Below are 20,058 nucleotides of genomic sequence, written 5' to 3' on the forward strand. Positions count from 1 at the left end.
GTTTTAGGGTTTAGGATAGTGTTGTAGTGTTTGCGTAGTGTAGGGTCATGCTGGGGGTAGTGTTTTAGGGTTTTGGGTAGTGTTGTAGTGTTTGCGTAGTGTAGGGTCATGCTGGGGTGTAGTATTTTAGGGTTTAGGGTAGTGTTGTAGTGTTTGCGTAGTGTAGGGTCATGCTGGGGGTAGTGTTTTAGGGTTTTGGGTAGTGTTGTAGTGTTTGCGTAGTGTAGGGTCATGCTGGGGTGTAGTGTTTTAGGGTTTTGGGTAGTGTTGTAGTGTTTGCGTAGTGTAGGGTCATGCTGGGGTGTAGTGTTTTAGGGTTTTGGGTAGTGTTGTAGTGTTTGCGTAGTGTAGGGTCATGCTGGGGGTAGTGTTTTAGGGTTTTGGGTAGTGTTGTAGTGTTTGCGTAGTGTAGGGTCATGCTGGGGGTAGTGTTTTAGGGTTTTGGGTAGTGTTGTAGTGTTTGCGTAGTGTAGGGTCATGCTGGGGGGTAGTGTTTTAGGGTGTTGGGTAGTGTTGTAGTGTTTGCGTAGTGTAGGGTCATGCTGGGGGTAGTGTTTTAGGGTTTTGGGTAGTGTTGTAGTGTTTGCGTAGTGTAGGGTCATGCTGGGGGTAGTGTTTTAGGGTTTTGGGTAGTGTTGTAGTGTTTGCGTAGTGTAGGGTCATGCTGGGGGTAGTGTTTTAGGGTTTAGGGTAGTGTTGTAGTGTTTGCGTAGTGTAGGGTCATGCTGGGGGTAGTGTTTTAGGGTTTAGGGTAGTTTTGTAGTGTTTGCGTAGTGTAGGGTCATGCTGGGGGTAGTGTTTTAGGGTTTAGGGTAGTGTTGTAGTGTTTGCGTAGTGTAGGGTCATGCTGGGGTGTAGTGTTTTAGGGTTTTGGGTAGTGTTGTAGTGTTTGCGTAGTGTAGGGTCATGCTGGGGGTAGTGTTTTAGGGTTTAGGGTAGTGTTGTAGTGTTTGCGTAGTGTAGGGTCATGCTGGGGTGTAGTGTTTTAGGGTTTTGGGTAGTGTTGTAGTGTTTGCGTAGTGTAGGGTCATGCTGGGGGTTGTGTTTTAGGGTTTAGGGTAGTGTTGTAGTGTTTGCGTAGTGTAGGGTCATGCTGGGGGTAGTGTTTTAGGGTTTAGGGTTGTGTTGTAGTGTTTGCGTAGTGTGGGGTCATGCTGGGGGTAGTGTTTTAGAGTTTAGGGTTGTGTTGTAGTGTTTGTGTAGTGTAGGGTCATGCTGGGAGTAGTGTTTTAGGGTTTAGGGTAGTGTTGTAGTGTTTGCGTAGTGTAGGGTCATGCTGGGGTGTAGTGTTTTAGGGTTTTGGGTAGTGTTGTAGTGTTTGCGTAGTGTAGGGTCATGCTGGGGGTAGTGTTTTAGGGTTTAGGGTAGTGTTGTAGTGTTTGTGTAGTGTAGGGTCATGCTGGGGGTAGTGTTTTAGGGTTTAGGGTAGTGTTGTACTGTTTGTGTAGTGTAGGGTCATGCTGGGGGTAGTGTTTTAGGGTTTAGGGTAGTTTAGTTGTTTAGTGTATGCTAAAGGCATATTCGTTCTAAAAGTTTTCGTTATTTTAATTTGCGGCCTAATAGTACATGCGGGATTTTTTTTGCGGACTGATGGTATGCAGGATTTCGTCATATATTCGCTAATCATACTTTCTATGGCAAAATGAACCCCCTCATTTTGTTCCTTTTTAAATTAAATGTTTTAAGAGTTACCACTTTATTCCAATCAAGATGGCTTCAGGTGTGCCATACCTTTGTAATAAGTAGGACTGTTAGCACTCTAGTTGTTCTTTAGAACACTCTGGGACATTCTGTCATTGGGCTATAGTTGGGCTACATCTGGCTGATATTTAGGCTACATTTGTTTTTTTTTTGTCTCTGGTGGCCATCTTTGGGCTACATTGGGCTACATTGGGCTACATTTGGGCTCCAACATATATATAGCCCAATGTAGCCCAATATATATTTTTCAAAGTTAATTTTCGTAAAAACCACTGGAGCCTATATCTTGAGACATAGCAAAGGCACATCGGGCTACCAGTCCCTACAATTGTGCCAAGTTTGGTGTAAATCCATTCAGCCGTTCAGGCTAAAAGTGAGGCCAACCGCCCTATGGAAAATTGCATGGGAAAAACACGTTTTGGGACCCCCCTTTTTTCTCGGCCCCCCCTTGAGGAAACCCCCCCAAATTTTCAGGGGCTGCTCAGAAACAAAATGTTCCATTTTCCTGAAAATGTCAGCCAATTCTGTCCTCAAACGCCAAAGTTATTCGACATAGAATTTTCAAAAATCCCATAGGAAAAAAATCCTAACTATATATACCTACTGGCTATCGCCAGTAGGTAATTTATTTAAGCAGGAAGGAGCCATTTGGTGTAGGACATGCTGCAGTGTTGGGCGCTGAGGAAGGCTACAAGTGCCGAAATGCATTCGCCGCCATTGCTGAATGAGAAATAAACGAGCTGTTTGAGCTGCAATCCCCTTGGCCTCCGTGTTCTTCTTTGAGGGATGTTTGTGCCATATATTCTGTGCCTGCCAGAGACACAGTACGGAAGGCCCCGCTACGCTAAGAGACTCGGAGATTTAACTGGCATCCAGCTGCTTGCAGCTTCAAGACATGATCGAGTGATCGATATTCTCCGATGACCGCCAGGACGCACAGATCTTCGTTGGGGAGAGTGAGGTATTTTACTTCAATTGGGTGATGAGTCCGCATTGACTACCCCTACCCAGCAGTTTGCCTGTGTTACTCTGGCTGTAGCCGTTTAAGGGGACCAAGGACAACGGCCGTTGACTTTCTTCTGTTCTGGAGCTTCGAGCCTACTACCACCTACCTGTCAGCCAGCAGGGACCTACTGTCTGCCTCACTCCCCCACGCCACCGACCCAGTTGTGCCGGCACAGTGCCTTCTGGGAGTTGTAGTCCTGCATTGGATCACGGACTCAACAGGATGTGTCGACCATATTAGGGGGAGGAGCGCCAGGTGCTGGTACATTTATTTAAGCAGGAAGGAGCCATTTGGTGTAGGACATGCTGCAGTGTTGGGCGCTGAGGAAGGCTACAAGTGCCGAAATGCATTCGCCGCCATTGCTGAATGAGAAATAAACGAGCTGTTTGACCTGCAATCCTTGGCCTCCGCGTTCTTCATTGAGGGATGTTTGTGCCATATATATATATATATATATATATATATATATGTATATATATATATATATATACATATATATATATATATATATATATATATATATATATATATATATATCCAAACGACACAGGTTTGCCCAAAGCGGAGAGACCACAAGAGGTTTTAGGTGAAGCTCATATTATTTAATGGCAGCTTGCAAGCAGACACGGCAACAGTGAAATCACACCAAAGTCAAATCTGCCAGACGCGTTTCAGGACATTCACAATCCTTTCCTCAGTGGCGAGTGATTTCTGGGAGACAGGAAGCACTTATTTAAATCACGCACAAGTCAATTAAAAACACCTGCCTGTGAGGGCGTGGCTGTATGCACAGCCTTCTGGATGTTGTAGTGCGCGAAAGTGTTCACCAAGTGGGCGTGCTGCATGACTCCTCCAAATTACACAAAATAAGTTCCCAAGTGGGTAGGTGTGGACGCTGTGCATTATCAGCCCTGCTTTTTCGCTGCTATTGTCAAGCGATCTGGCCCCCTCCTGCAAGGCGCCAGGTCTCCTCCTTCCTTGGTGCTGGCACCTGTGGTACCAGCTCAGGATTCGCACTTCAGCGAAGGGCCATCTCCCCGACCGGGACCGGCCGGAAACATCCAAACGACACAGGTTTGCCCAAAGCGTAGAGACCACAAGAGGTTTTAGGTGAAGCTCATATTATTTAATGGCAGCTTGCAAGCAGACACGGCAACAGTGAAATCACACCAAAGTCAAATCTGTCAGACGCGTTTCAGGACATTCACAATCCTTTCCTCAGTGGCGAGTGATTTCTGGGAGACAGGAAGCACTTATTTAAATCACGCAGAAGTCAATTAAAAACACCTGCCTGTGAGGGCGTGGCTGTATGCACAGCCTTCTGGATGTTGTAGTGCGCGAAAATGTTCACCAAGTGGGCGTACTGCATGACTCCTCCAAATTACACAAAATAAGTTCACAAGTGGGTAGGTGTGGACGCTGTGCATTATCTGCCCTGCTTTTTCGCCGCTATTGTCAAGCGATCTGGCCCCCTCCTGCAAGGCGCCAGGTCTCCTCCTTCCTTGGTGCTGGCACCTGTGGTACCAGCTCAGGATTCGCACTTCAGCGAAGGGCCATCTCCCCGACCGGGACCGGCCGGAAACATCCAAACGACACAGGTTTGCCCAAAGCGGAGAGACCACAAGAGGTTTTAGGTGAAGCTCATATTATTTAATGGCAGCTTGCAAGCAGACACGGCAACAGTGAAATCACACCAAAGTCAAATCTGCCAGACGCGTTTCAGGACATTCACAATCCTTTCCTCAGTGGCGAGGGATTTCTGGGAGACAGGAAGCACTTATTTAAATCACGCACAAGTCAATATATATATGTATATATTACATACTGGCGGTCGCCAGTAGGTAGTTATAGTTAGGATCCTTTTCCATAGGAAATCCGCAACATTCTATTGGGAATAACTTTGGCGCCGAATGAGGGATCTGCCTCCCTGAAAGTTTCGGGGGGATCCGTCAAGCAGGGGCCGAGATAAAAGGGGGGTCCCAAACGTGTTTTCCCCATGTTAATTTCCATAGGGCGGTTGGACTCACTTTTAGCCCGAACGGCTGAATGGTTTTCCACCAAACTTGGCAAAATTGTAGGGACTGGTACCCCGATGTGCCTTTGCTATGTCTCAAGATATATGCTCCAGTGGTTTTTACGAAAATTAACTTTGAAAAAATATATATTGGGCTACAATGGGCTATATATATGTTAGAGCTCAAATGTAGCCCAATGTAGCCCAATGTAGCCCAAAGATGGCCACCAGAGACAAAAAAAAACAAATGTAGCCCAAATATCAGCCAGATGTAGCCCAACAATAGCCCAATGACAGAATGTCCCAGAGTGTTCTAAAGAACAACTAGAGCGCTAACAGTCTTACTTATGACAAAAGTATGGCACACCTGAAGTCATCTTGATTGGAATAAAGTGTTAACACTTAAAACTTTTAATTTGCAAAGGAACACAATGAGGGGGTTCATTTTGCCATAGAAATTATGATTAGTGCTGAAGAAAGAAAAATTAGGGCACATTTTGAGTGACTTCTCAAATCCTCTTATATTTCTTTAAAAAAATTCTGATATGCAGTCTCCCAAGATGGCCACTAGAGACAAAAGAGCCCAAATGTAGCCCAAATATCAGCCAGATGTAGCCCAACTATAGCCCAATGACAGAATGTCCTAGAGTGTTCTAAAGAACAACTAGAAAGCTAACAGTATTACTTATGACAAAAGTATGGCACACCTGAAGTCATCTTGATTGGAATAAAGTGGTAACACTTAATACATTTAATTTGAAAAGGAACAAAATGAGGGGTTTCATTTTGCCATAGAAATTGTATATATATATATATATATATATATATATATATATATATATATATATATATATATATATATATATATATATATATATATATATATATATATATATATATTCACTGAAAAAACCATAGGTTTCACACCAGTTATAGTTAGGAATTAGCATTTAAAAAACCTATTAAATTCACTGAAAAAACCATAGGTTTCACACCAGTTATAGTTAGGTGGAAATTTTACTCGCATAAAACCATTGAAATTCCCACGTTATAGTTAGTTGGACTCACTATAACTTGCGCGTGCAATGCACTGCTGATGACGTCACATATTACATCACTCATGACATGTCAGTGACATCACTCATGACATCACTGATGACATCTCAAATGACATCACTGATGACATCATCCAGTGAATGTGTATCTTTCTGAAAAATAAATATTTTTTATATATGTATATCTAAAGGTTGATGGAAGAATAAATGGGTAAATAAATGTCTAAATGGATGTTTTTTTTGTGTAAAATTGATTGGTTAACTGACTTATTAAATGTATCTTAGTGAATACATATATTAGCGAGTAATGTTTAAATATTTAAATATCTGTATCTGTGTCTCACTTTGTGTATAAGTGGCTGCATGGGTTGGTGAGTAGCTACATGAGTGTGTATATGGGTTATTAGTTTTTTTTGTTGAGTATCAGTATCAGAGTCTGTATAGTTCGGTGGGGGATATTACTTAGAGCACAGATGCATGAATGAGTGACTCACTATTTGTATGTATTTTGAAGACAGCATGTGTGCAAGACTGTATGGGTGGATGATTGTGTGTATGGGTGGGTTAGTGAGTATGTGTTTTTATAATTGATTGTTTAAGAGAGTAAATATGTTTCCGTTTCTGTAGAAGTATGTGTAGTGGTGTGTATATAGAAGTATAATCAAGTAAATGGTTTTTTGATAGTTTATTTGCATGTGTGAATTTGTGTGTGAGTAACTATATGGATGAGTATTAGTGTGTAACAGGATGTATAGGTGTATGAGTACATATGATGAGTAAGTACATGCATGAGTGACTATATAGAACTGCTGGTGAATGAGTGGATGTGTATGTAGATGTTGGAATTACCTAATAAGTTGTTGTAATTGGTATTGGTTTCTCCTTTTTTAAGAAAATGTTAGTTTCTATTTTTGAATGTGTGTGTCAAAGGTTATTTTATGCTGATAGGAGGTCTGCCACTTTGTCACAAGGATGTTGTCATCAGTGATGTCATTTGGGATGTCATCAGTGATGTCATGAGTGATGTCACTGACCATGTCATGAGTGATGTAATATGTGACGTCATCAGCAGTGCATTGCACGCGCAAGTTATAGTGAGTCCAACTAACTATAACGTGGGAATTTCAATGGTTTTATGCGAGTAAAATTTCCACCTAACTATAACTGGTGTGAAACCTATGGTTTTTTCAGTGAATATATATATAAGATAGATAGATAGATAGATATGTTTACACTTACATGTGTGCAGAAAGAAGGTACAGGCTAACAGGAAAAGGATGCTGCATGCATGCTTGTTCCTTGTTCTTTTTTTTCTTTTTTGTTTATTCTTTATTGCGATTCAGTTAAAACCATAAAAGATACATGTAAAATCACTTTTCAATTTTTTGAGTACAGTTGATGTTAATTACAATTGCTATACAGCACAATACGGGCATTAAAAAGAATGGCAACAGTACGACATATCCCCACTATTGCTATTAAAACCATATACTATACAAAAATACATAACAATTAGGCATTAAGTAAATTATAAAATCATTTATATCAAATCCTTAGCCTCTTTTTCCGTTATTTTTAGTTTCCCATGGGATTCCTTTATAACTTCAGAGTACTACAAATTCTTTTCGAAACAAATTCAAGATCGCAGTTCCCATGTACCACAATTGATCATAAAGTGCACATATAAGCTTCAGATCGCTATGTGCGAGATCATAAAGTGATGTGTGCGGGGTCAAAAAGTGTGTATTCAAGTTTTGCTAAAGTCAGAACCTGTGATAAACATCACAATACGGGCATTAAAAAGAATGGCAACAGTACGACATATCCCCACTATTGCTATTAAAACCATATACTATACAAAAATACATAACAATTAGGCATTAAGTAAATTATAAAATCATTTATATCAAATCCTTAGCCTCTTTTTCCGTTATTTTTAGTTTCCCATGGGATTCCTTTATAACTTCAGAGTACTACAAATTCTTTTCGAAACAAATTCAAGATCGCAGTTCCCATGTACCACAATTGATCATAAAGTGCACATATAAGCTTCAGATCGCTATGTGCGAGATCATAAAGTGATGTGTGCGGGGTCAAAAAGTGTGTATTCAAGTTTTGCTAAAGTCAGAACCTTTGATAAACATAATCAATGGCTATTAAAGCTTCAGCCCGACTTTAGCCCTTATAAGACTTACATTAAATAAGTGTCTACTTACACTAAAGACAATTGGTTGCCATGTATCTGTTTTCAGAATTCTTTCTGCCTCTTGGTAAAACCTGGTATTCTTAGTTTTACAAATGGGTTTAATCCATTTCTTACTGGGTTTGTCATTCGATGGGCAGAAAAATAGTACATGCAAATAATTTTCTTTGGTCTCACTTTCGCATAATACACATAATTCATTGCTTTTTCCATCGGGGTTGCTAATCCATCTTGATTTATTAGAATTTGTTTGTAGCACACTGTATCTAAACTTCATATATATAGGTTTAGCTAATCGTGGGCGCACCTCGTCCACAAAAGGCTCAAAGTTTGTAACATCTTTAAAAAGCAGGAACCTAGTTGTTTGTGTTCCTGTAGTATAACTATGCAACACGCGTTTTTGGGTGTAAGCCCAAAAAGTGGATTTTAGCTGTTTCCACAAAGCTAATGCCAGTTGAGTTGGGTCCTCCCAAAAGTGAGGTAGACCCAGCTTCATAAACCAAGAAGAAACATGCTTAAGCCATGGGATATTTCTGTTCTGATCATTTATCAAAATCTCCTCTAGGCCTTCCCTATAATGTTTCAGTTCTATCTATGTCAAAGTCTCACCCGGAATAAGAGAGGTCTTATTAGAACTCCATCAATACCATTATATGGTATATATTACTCTGGGAATTACCTCTACAGAATGTATATGCGCTGGGTCTATCCGAAGGTAAGTGACCATTACAAGCTCTTAGTCCCTGCCCTGCGGTTAGTTTAATAATTTGTGCAATTGTGCTTTCTATGCTAGGGATGTTATTTGCTATATCTTCATCCTCAAAGAGGTTGTCGAAGCCCGCCACTGGTTCACAAATGCAATTTAGGTCCCCCCAACAATTACCCTTGCCTTCGACTCTAATGTATTTAGGAAAGAATCAAGTTGTTTTATTACTGGTGATTCCTTTGTAGCTGGGCGTGGTTTATTGTAGATGTTAATTCAATATAGCTCTTTTCCATCCGGGGTGGTTATTTTAACACTTTTCATATCCTGTGATGGTATGTATATTTGGGTTAATGCAACTTCGAGGCGGATTCTTACCCACATAACAAGGCCCCCAGAAGGCCTGCCTCTTGCAGATGGAATGGCATCCACATTGAATGTCTTAAATCCTACTCTATGGGGAGTTGCTAGTGCCCAGGTCTCTTGCAGGAGACAGATAACACTCTGTTCTATGCATTAATGCCATTCCATATCTCTAAGCTTCCTATTGTGCCCTGCTATGTTTCACGAAGTAAGTCGTACTTCCATCAATTTGTTTGATCTGACGTCTGGATGTAAACTGTTTCCCATATCATAGTTAGATGTACTTGTGATGATACTATTGATCATAGAGCCAGGGAGGGACTCTAGGAAGATACCTTGAGAAGTATGTATATCCCCCTCCCCCAGTTGTTTTTTTGGTTACTGTGTCCCAGCAGCATTTAAGGCATACTGCGACTCTTCTAGGCCCTGAACATTTGTTAGACATGTTTGGTCCATATTACTGTTTAACTGGATAATCACAGGAATGATACTCCCCTGTTGTGGTGCTTTTTGTTGTCAATCTAAGACTTCTAGAAATGATAATTCCCGGAACCTATTTGAGAGTGCAACAGGGATGCAGTCATCATTACCAGGTTTCTCATTTGGAGATCTATAAAAATATCCTAGGGGAAGAGCAGTAATACAGCTACTCGGGGGGAAATCTCCTCATGCGTGTTTAGCATGTTTCGAACCATCTGGGGTCGCCAGAAATGTATTAATGCACAATCGCCTTTTATGTTCTTTGGGGTTTCTCCAACCCACCCTACCCTGCGAATCAAAAGGATATCTTTCATATTTGACGGGTTGAAATTTTTGTGTTTGCTTAACCAATCAACCGTCTCATTTCGAAGGTTAGACCGTGATTCTTTCTGCTCTCTTTTGAGAGGGGACCCCAGCTAGGATTAGCACATAGGGAAACAAGGCAGGTGGCACACTTAGGACATCAATGTTTGGTATAAGATCAGTGCTTTTGGGGCTATATATTGGAGCCGGTTCAGTGTGGGTTTCGGGTAAATTGGAGATTACATGAGAAGTGTGACTATTATGTAGCCCTCCTAAGTTATCATGTACGTCCGGTGTTCTACCCCATGTACTTCTACCCCTATTATTCAAATTTGGCATGGGGTTTGATATTGGTATATCTTTACCCACATTTCTCATTCTGGCTTGGTGTGTTGACAAACCCTCTACTTGAAATAATTGGTGCGCCCCTGTGGTAGGTTCGGGATGGACGGTGCCCCTACTACTTTTCAATTGTCCTATTGCAAGTTTCAACTGCTCTATCTTTGTGTCCATTATGCTAAATTTCTTATCCATAAGATCATTGATGTGCATTAGCATTAAACCAAGTGCAGATGCTAGTGTAGATGGTATAGAATACTATTCTGATGGAAGTGAATGCATACCAAAATCTGCTTCTGTCTGTGTGCTAACTGTTTTGTTTCTGCATTTCAACTTGCTCATCTATGTGGGGATTTGGGTTTGCCATAGGCCCAGACCCCCTCTTTGTTTTAGGTTTCCTGAGAACAGTAATTTGTCTCTGCTTTGCCTGTTGCGCCTTCTCCTTAGGCTCCTCTGTTACCCTAGGGGCACACAACCTAGTTGACAAGCCCATTTTACTTGAGCCGTCTAGCACATCAGTTGAGTGACAAAAGGGTGGAACTGGCAGGGCAGGTGACCTTGGCTCGCTATGAACAGTTACTATGGGGCTTAGTCGGAATGACTGTGGTACAACATTGGGATTAGGGGAACATATTTGTCTATGTGTAGGTAACTTGGCGGGATCAAGCAGCAAGCACCTCACTGCTACCTCACTGCTATCTGTATTTCATGTGTTAAAAGAGATTCAGCTCTAATAAAAAAATCGTCCAGGGTGCCAGCAGCACCTTTATGACTATTCATACTTTTGTGACTTTTAAGCGTATTTGAGCTAACAAAATGAAAATTCACGCTTGGTAGTTCACAAGGTACATTCAGGAGTTATGTAGTCCTCTAGCCCTGGCAATAGGCTTACCGCACAATCTGATATTGGGATGACTCTCAGAGGGGTGGCCCAGCTCAGCCTCCTCCGGTCACTGAAGTGCAGACGGGCCAGCCCTTGGCCTTGGCTTCGCCTGGCACTCGCGCGCAGCAGGTGCCGCAAGTTGTTCCTATAATCCCCCTGGGCGCACATCATTAGTGGCAGCGTCGGCGCCTACTGGCGCGAAGGCAGAGCTTTCTGGGGGTTGGAGTCCTCTTCAGAAACACACAGTCAGGTCAATTACATGCTTGTTCATATGTGTACATGTGGCTATCTGCATGTACATGTACCTGGAGTGTTGTTTTACAGGTGCATATGAGAATTACTTAGGTCCAAAAGTTCAAAGCAAATTCATGGTCAAAACTGTTCATGTGTGGGTGTGTGCATGTGTTTGTGTATGTGCATTTGAACATTGGAGAGGTACTATAGCTCATAAATAACAAGTCTCATCCCCTCAATAGCTGATCTGATCAACCTCTGTACATTCTTCCTGCACTGTTCTACATTAGAGTGTGTGTTCCTGCATGTGTGTGTGAGTGTGTGGGTATCTATAACCTGTGGGGACCAGCTCGGTCATCACAGCATGGGTTATTCTTGTAAGCACTAGACAAACACTATCTTTTCGAGTTCTGGTGCGCCGTGAGGACCTTTCCCAGTAGTCAATTCAGGTACTTTCAATTAAATGTTTCAAAAAACTAAAAGTTAGATGTGCCTCAGTCTACTTTATAACCCACCCTACTATCAAAGTGTTATGGAGTGAGAACAGTATGTGTATGTGTGTGTGTGTGCGTATGGGCATGTCAATGTGTTTTTACAACTGTGATTGTAATTGGGTACCTGTGTATGTGCAAACGTAACTGTGAAGGGGTGTGTGTTTGTGTGTTTGTCAGTGTATTCATGTAAATGAGCCTGCATATATATGTGTGTGTGTGTATTCATGCATTTGTGTGTGCGGAAGTGTGTGTCAGTGTCTGTGTGTAGTTATGCCATTGCTTGTGTGTTTGTCACACAAACATGAGGGTAACCTACCAGCAAAACGACCAATTCCTCCAAAGTAGATACAGTTTGTCAACTTCCCAGTACATTTCACAGTTCCTGAGGGCTGGCAGCTGGTATTATTTAGATCAAGGCAGGCTTTGCAGTATAGTCCATTTTCAGTTTCATCTTGGATTGGAACTGTGAAAAGAGAAAAAGAGCAGTTAATTTTTGAAGTTCCCCATTCAAAGTCATGTGTTCTACCAGACTGGGGTATGTGCAGCAAAATTTGCTGCAGGTCAGGATGACAAAGAGGAAGGATTGACAAAACTGAAAGCACCAGTTTGGTTATTTTAATGATAGGGGAGTAATTAATAAATACATTAGAAATAGAAATGGATAACTAAATAGGTAGAGGAAATGGTTTTACCATATGCTGTTTGATTTGAACCCATTTATGTAAATTTTAAAGGGGTCTTGGGAGCATAATGTACATTGTTTATTAAGAAAGCTTTGCAGGCCAGGCCGGCGCTAGGATGGGCAGTGTGGGCAGCTGCCCAGGGCCCCGAAGTCAGCCCTCCAACTTGGGGCCCGCACCAATGCTACAGCTACAACCTTGCAAGTGCACCACCTTAGGAGGCCCGACTCCCCTGGCCTCACTGCTATGGTGTAGCAAGGGGAACCTACTGGGAGGAAGGCCCCCATTCCCATTTGCCTGAAGACACATTCCTCAGGTTTGTCAGGCAAGTAGGCCTCCACCCCCACCACACACGCAGAGGTGCAGCGGGAGGAAATTGCCCGGCTGTTCAGCTCCCTGGCAGTCTTAACCCTCTCTGGAGAGAAGCAAACCTCACACCTTCAGCCCGTGATGAGCTGTTAAGAGGTGCTTGAAGGTGGCGGAGAGTGAGGGGCTGCAGCTTCAGGGGCAGGGACATCTATTCAGATGCAAACAGCCCTGAATGTATCACCTCTATGCAAATTAGAGGGGCCTCGAATATTTCCTTTCTACTCAGAATACTAAAAATCATAGAACCAGCCGTTTGCAGGCCTTATAGAAAATTCAAGAAGCCTACTCCAACATGTGATTTACATGGTCGTAATTTATTGTATTTGATTCTAGGTGATTTCTTGTTTCATGTAAATTTGAAGATAATTCTGTCTATGGTCTTGATGACTGTAATGGGAAAATGTGCAGGAAGCATTTAAAGCACATATAATATTTGTGGAACAATGACCATTTTAATAGTGCCTATCTCACCCTATCAATCTAAGTAAACATATGCCATATGACAATCTATTAAGTTTCTCTTTGATTGCATTAATAATAAATGCACAATTTAATATTATGCAGTTTCTTACTTATTTAGAGAACAAATTAACAAGATATGTTGTTTTGTCTTTGCACCATAAGATATTAAAAGGATATCTAGTGACCAAAAGACATTCAATGAGAACATTTCTAGTTTACAAAGAATAGGAGAATAATCAGATATTACAATATAATTATTTATAAGTTTTAGTATAGTTGGATTAGAGCTGCCAGGACTATTTACAAATAATAGAAATTCATCAGCATATGCAAAAACCATACGCGTCTCTTTTCTAATTTGAATTCCTCCATTCTCTTCTGATTTTCTCATGAGACTAAGAGGTTCAATAGCTAGCAATAGTAGCAAGTATGATAATGGGCAACATTTTCTGGTGCCTCAATATAATTGAAAAGAGGAGGAAAAGTATCCATTCAACATTATTTAAAAGATGGTTGTGTCTAAAAAGCAGCAATCATTTTTCTAAAATGATCACCAAATTGGAAACATCTCATAACAGAAAATAAGGATTGCGAGATAACTTTATGAAAAGCTTTTCAACATCTGGAGCAAGGAGGCTCATAGGATCCAAGAAATATTTTGTAATACATGGCATATGAGTCTGGTATCATTAGCTGAATATCTTTCATAAAAGAGGTCTGCTCAACGTTGATAGTATCACTGAGCAATTTAACAATCCTGTTTGCTGACATTTTGTAATCTTAATCGAATAAGGTAATAGAATAATAATTATATATTATAGTGGGATTTCTGTGAGGTGTAGGTAATACATTTGTCAGAACAATTTTAAATGATCCAGATATTTACCAAAGTTCACCAGATTCTGTAAAAAGAGGTAGTAAGTAGGGTGTCCAGTGACTAGAAAAAGCATGACCAAATCCTGCAGGTATTCCATTAGAAGCAGGTGCCATTTTTAACTGGCAATTTAAATTCCTCCATAGTAATTCCAGATTGTGGAAGAACAGGTAAATTACAAGCTTGTAGAAACATATCAACATCAATTGAATTACTAAGATCCAGTATATATATAGGGTTGAGTAGAATATTTTTAATTCATAGATAATATGTAAGGCAGCTTCTATAATGTTGCGATTGCTATCTTTCATGACATGTATTTAAGTTTTATCATTTTGTATATGTAAGTAATTAGCAAGTAATTGTCCTGCGTTACTTTAATTTACATTAAGCTCTGCTTTTGTGTTAGAAATTTGGCATCCTGCATGCTTACTAACCAAATGAAATAATTTAATATCAAAGATTCTGTAATTTCCATTTACATACATTGTTGTTAGATGAAAAGAAAAATTACATTTGATTTTTTTTCAAGGTCTACTAATTTGATGGAATATTGTGGTATTAATATACCTCTTATTTATGCTTTAAAGCCACCCCAGCAAGATTATCTTTGATACTGCTCTTGTATTGCTACAGATATAATAACCTTCAATAGAAGACACTATCTTTAATTTCTTAGTATCATTTAAAACAACATCAACATTCATTCTCCATTTAGAGGAAGATGAAGTAAACTTGTCAATTTTAAGAGCTAAATATATCACACTGTGGTCAGAAATATCTATTTGCCCAACATTATGATAAGAAATGAACGAAAACAAAGTTCTTTAAATGAAAAGAGAGAATTAAATTGGGAGTGGCACAGATACAGATGCGAATTAGAAAATAATGAAAACTCTTTCTGTGTAGGAAAATGAAGCCCGTAACAATTGATAGGCGTAGTGTTTTTGAAAAATGATGTAAACATGCAAGCAGGTATTAGAGATTTATTGAGTAGATGATCTATGTAATTGAACATTGTGTATTAAACTGAAATCCTCTCCAATTAACAAAGGTATATTACTATGTCTAACAGGCTCTATGTAATAGATGTATAGAATGAAGGGCCATCTCTTGTAGGGCCGGAGATATTGATTAAGGGCAAAACAAAATCACCATTTTAACTTTAGCATCTGCATATTTACCATCACTATCTAATCGTTTGTCTATTTTCTGCAAGTGTATTTTCTTAGAAAATAGATGGCTAGACAAAGAGATAATACCTCCACCCATCCTTTGTTCATACGAGCTAGAATCTTGGCTTCTATGTTTGACTCTTGTAATAAAAAATATATCACTTTTCTGTTTAGATAAATACACTAAAAATGTCCTCCACTTGACAGGTTGTCACAAATTAAAGGAATTAGCCATAAAAGATAAGATCACATCAGAGATCAGCAAACAGAAAGAAGTAATACAGAAATAGAAATGAGTAAAGGAAGCTTTAGTAAAAATAATAAAGTGAGTAGGGACAAAACAAACATAGAAAAACAAAGAGTAAGTATACAAATGGAGGATGAAACATTGAAGAACACATTGTTGTTTGATTGGGTGTGAGCCTTTCTCAATCAAGATCCATAATCCTTGTCAGGGTAAACCACGAGAAGTCACTAAATTACCCTGTGGGTAATCCTCTGGCAGCTAGCCACAAAGCAGTCAAGCTTAACTGAAAAGCAATGTGTAAAGTATTTATGCAGCACACAATGAGCAATGAAGTGAGAACACAACACAAGAAAAATAGAGTACATTTAAAAACTTATCTCACATAGAAAACAACAGAAATCCAATCAGATAAGCCTAAATTATGAATTTCTTTTAATTTAAGGTGAAAAAAAGGCTCCTAAAATATTAAAGAGCCAACCGTGAATTTTTAGACAACAGGCAAAGTTGAAAGCTGGATGGAGCTAAATGGGCTCAGTCTCCAGTTACCTTCAAACTTAGGAAATAGTTTGGAAACAAATGTCTGAGAAGGTGAAATGCAGTATTGGAAGGCAGCCGGTTGTGTCTGAGGAGGAGGCATGGTCGTCGGGGAGCCAATTGACAAAGTTGGAAGGAGGATCCTTTGTTCAGACAGTCTCTTTTTGAGAAGTTAAAAGCAGGAGCATGCTGTTCTTCAGCTTCTACAGAGGCATCAGGGCTGATTTTCAGTGGGACAAAGATACAGGCGGTAGCCTATCAGGGCTCCACAATGCCAGTTCCCCCCCCCCCCTCTGAGAGGAGCAGCTGAACAGGATTCGCTGCTGTGGAGAAGAATATAGTGGGAGCTGCGTAAAGTCAGGCCAACAAGTGGTACACCTTGGGGGAATCGACAAATAGGTAGGGCCCGGTCCCTTCTCAGTTCTCAGGGCACTTTTGGATTTGGGCTATATGGGGTATCTGGACACCTTTAACACCACTTCCAAGGGTAAATAACTGAAAGGACACCACTTGGAGGGTCAGGACTTGCTCTTCAGGGTCCAGGTGCAAGTCCTGTATGGCTGCTTCTGTCCCCAAGGCTCTGATTAGCAGGTTAGTTGATTAGCCCTTAGTATCTCTCAGTAAGTCCATGGTTTAAGTAGAAAGTTCAGGGCTCAATCAGCAGGGCAACAGGGCAGGCTCCTGGTGACTCATAACAGGATCAGGCAGCAGAGAAATCCTTCTTTGTGCAGTACAGAGTCATATGAAGTACACAGCAGCTCACAACAACAGACAGTCCTCTAAGAGTCCTTCAGCAGATCCAGAAAGTGAACTGAAGAGTGGGTCTGATGGTTCCGTTATTATACCTGGTTCCCTCTTTAACCGCATGCGTGCGGCCGCGATTTTCACGCTGTGCGGCAATTTACAAAAAGCCGCGTTACATGACGAACTGAGCTCGTCATGAGCATGCGAGCGGCGCAACTCATGACGAGCTCAGCTCGTCATGAGCATGGAAGGGGTTAAGTGGTAGAAATGTCTGGACCCATCCCCGCTCAGAGGTGTCTGGAATTTTCTGCCTTCCTGCCCTGGTCCCAGTCTCTCTGCAGGCACATTAGGCTAGTATGAAGTTCTTTGTGAGGTGAAGTCTTTTGAAGCACAAGTGGGGTAGGACACAGCGCCCCCTCCCCCCACCTCCTGCCTGAAATGGTATATTCATGCACACCTAGGCCCTCTATTCGATGACTGTCTGGGAGAAAAATACAATTGTCAACAGCCACTCACACCTAATCATGTGACCCAGTAACAGGCTGCAGGCACCAAATGGTTAGGGCAGTAAAATAAGAACTTTATAAAAGTGGCATTTTCAGACTTGGGACTTAAAATTTGACTTTACTATTGAAGAAGAGTTTAAATTACAATTGCTCAGATATCCAACATGACTTTCCTACCTGCTACCAATCAAAAGTTTTCACGTATTAAATGAGGTTAGGTCACCTACTGTTATCATATGGGAGACGCAGGCCTCACAATAGTGAAAGACAAACAAAGACGTGTTTTACTACCAGGATATATAAACGTTAAACCGGTCCTAGGATGCTTGATTGTGGTCCAGGGAAGACATGGCTTGGCAGTTCGGGCTGGACTGTTCCCATGAGGCACAGGGTCAAGACTGATTTGCATATGGCCATGTCTGAACTGGGGTGGCTTGGTGAGCAAAATAACAATGGATTAAACCCAGATCGGTGACTGGGGGTGAATGTTTTGCCATTGTGCAGCATTCTGTCCATCATCTTGTGTGTTTTGCTGTTCACCCTATGTGGGAAGGGTATGCCCAGACGTGGGTCCCGTGCTCACTAAGCCACTGGAGTCAAGCTATCCTGGCTGAAGATGGCTGATAGCCAAAAACCGGTCCAAGGATGCTTGATTCCGGTCCAGGGAAGACATGGCTTGGCAGTTTGGGCTGGACTGTTCCCATGAGGCACAGGGTCAAGACTGATTTGCATATGGCCATGTCTGAACTGGGGTGGCTTGGTGAGCAAAATAACGATGGATTAAACTCAGATCTGTGACTGGGGTTGAATGTTTTGCCGTTGTGCAGCATTCCGTCCATCATCTTGTGTGTTTTAAAGAAAGTTTGACAGTTTGCGTATGTGGAGGAAAGAAGTAAAGGAGCGGATGCTCAAGGCAGAGAAGATAAAAACGAAACAGGAAAGGAAGACAGAGTAACAGAAGTATAAGGAATTGAAGCATAAAGAAGTACAGGAGAAAAAGGAATGTTTAGATAAGAGAGTTATGAAAATCAAAGGAATATATATTTAGACCAAAAGTAGCACTTCAGGTCCGCCAAGAGGATGTGGACTCAGACAATGATGGATTATTGATTTAACCACCCCCACCCCCTTACGTACCCTTAACACCTCTTCCCCCTAGACCACCAAATGTTGTTCCCCCTGTACCTCAGGCTCCACCTCCTTTGCCCGCGGTTGTCCAGCTCCCTATTTTCCAACCAGTACCGGTATATCCCTTACCCCCATCTCACGCCACTGCACCTGAAATGACTGATGATCTCATACTTCCTGTATTTGTCTCCACCCCTCGAATTCTTTGTTCTACTGTACTTCAGTTTTATCAGGACTCAATAAGGTTCATAGTACTGAAGTAGTTAAGTGATTTAGAAATGGAAGTAGAGGAAATGATAGGTCAGATACAGGATTTTTCAGAGGGCACATTTTTTTGTCTGATAAATAAGCTTTCTCGTCCACTTATGGTCTAATGGGAGATGACAACAGGACAGAATTGCCCTGATGAAGTAAGAACTATTAATCAACAATGTCAGATAGGAGCCTTCCCTGTAAGTAGGATTAACCCTGCCATAGCAACGATAATTGGATGATATAATAAACTCTCTTCCTCTCCTCATATAAACCCTATGATGGAAGCTGTGCCACAGTTCATTCCTGGAAGAGAGAATACAGATAATGATGACCCTAGTAGTCCTAATTCTAGAGCCCAATTTGTGAACTATTGGATATATACACCCTGGGAAAGGACGGATGTACTTACTTTAAAAGCCTATTTACCAGACATACAGAAAATTCCTAGAGGATTTTATCATGATGCACAGGCAGCCATTGATTCTTGTATCATGACCTTAGCAGATATTTATATGGTTTGTTGGTATGATCTGCCACCAGATATGTGGCGACTTACCCGGAAACAGGATCATGCGGTTGATTTAGGAGGAGATTGGGCTGCCATCAAAGCAGCCGACAGGGATAGTAAACCTGGTCAACTCATACTAGATCTGCCTGGTAACATACTTACTTGCATAAAAATGATGGTTCTGGCCAGGAAAATAGATTGGGCACTTCTCACTGCTTGTAAACAAAAGCAGGGAGAGGCTGTCCCTGATTTCTTTACTCACTTTGAGGAAGTGTTCCATGATTTTAGTGCTCAAGATACATCTACACCTACGGGTGCACATTTATTTGTAGATAGATTTGTAGGAAATGTACTTCCTGAAATATCTGTTCGCTTAAAACATTCTGAGAGTACATGGGCTTCAGTAACCCCGAAAGCTATATTAGATATGGCTCAGTATTATCAGAATCAGGTGACCCCTGAGCAAGAACGAAAAGAAGGAAAACTAAAAGAATTGAAAACTAAGGTGATGATGGTCCAGGCCTATGGACCTCAAGGTTGAGGTCATGGTCAAAATTATGGTCCGAGCTTGAGACAACCACCTCCAGCAGGGCCACAGTGTAGACAAACTCCACCAGGGCTGGATCAATGTGCTTTTTGTAAGGAGAAGGGACATTGGTGTTCCGAATGTCCTGTTTTAGCTGCTGGTGGGATTGGAAGGGGACAAGTGAATGGTAGTCGCGAACTTCAGCTCCCCGGAAGCCGTCACAGCAGGTTCAAGCTCCAGAGAGAAATAGGTCAGGAAATTATTTTGATCAA

General features: G+C 41.2%; 1 protein-coding gene across 1 annotated transcript in view; it reads right to left on the minus strand.

The window, feature by feature from the left end:
- LOC144769726 (uncharacterized) overlaps positions 1-20,058 on the minus strand; it is a 98,779-nt gene that overhangs the window by 64,556 nt on the left and 14,165 nt on the right. Inside the window, exon 3 of the mRNA XM_078653907.1 lies at positions 12,095-12,241. Coding sequence (XP_078510033.1) covers positions 12,095-12,241 — 147 coding nt within the window. The remainder of the gene's footprint in view (positions 1-12,094; positions 12,242-20,058) is intronic.

The sequence above is a fragment of the Lissotriton helveticus genome, chromosome 7, assembly GCF_964261635.1.
Source record: "Lissotriton helveticus chromosome 7, aLisHel1.1, whole genome shotgun sequence".
NCBI classification, from domain to species: Eukaryota; Metazoa; Chordata; class Amphibia; order Caudata; family Salamandridae; genus Lissotriton; species Lissotriton helveticus.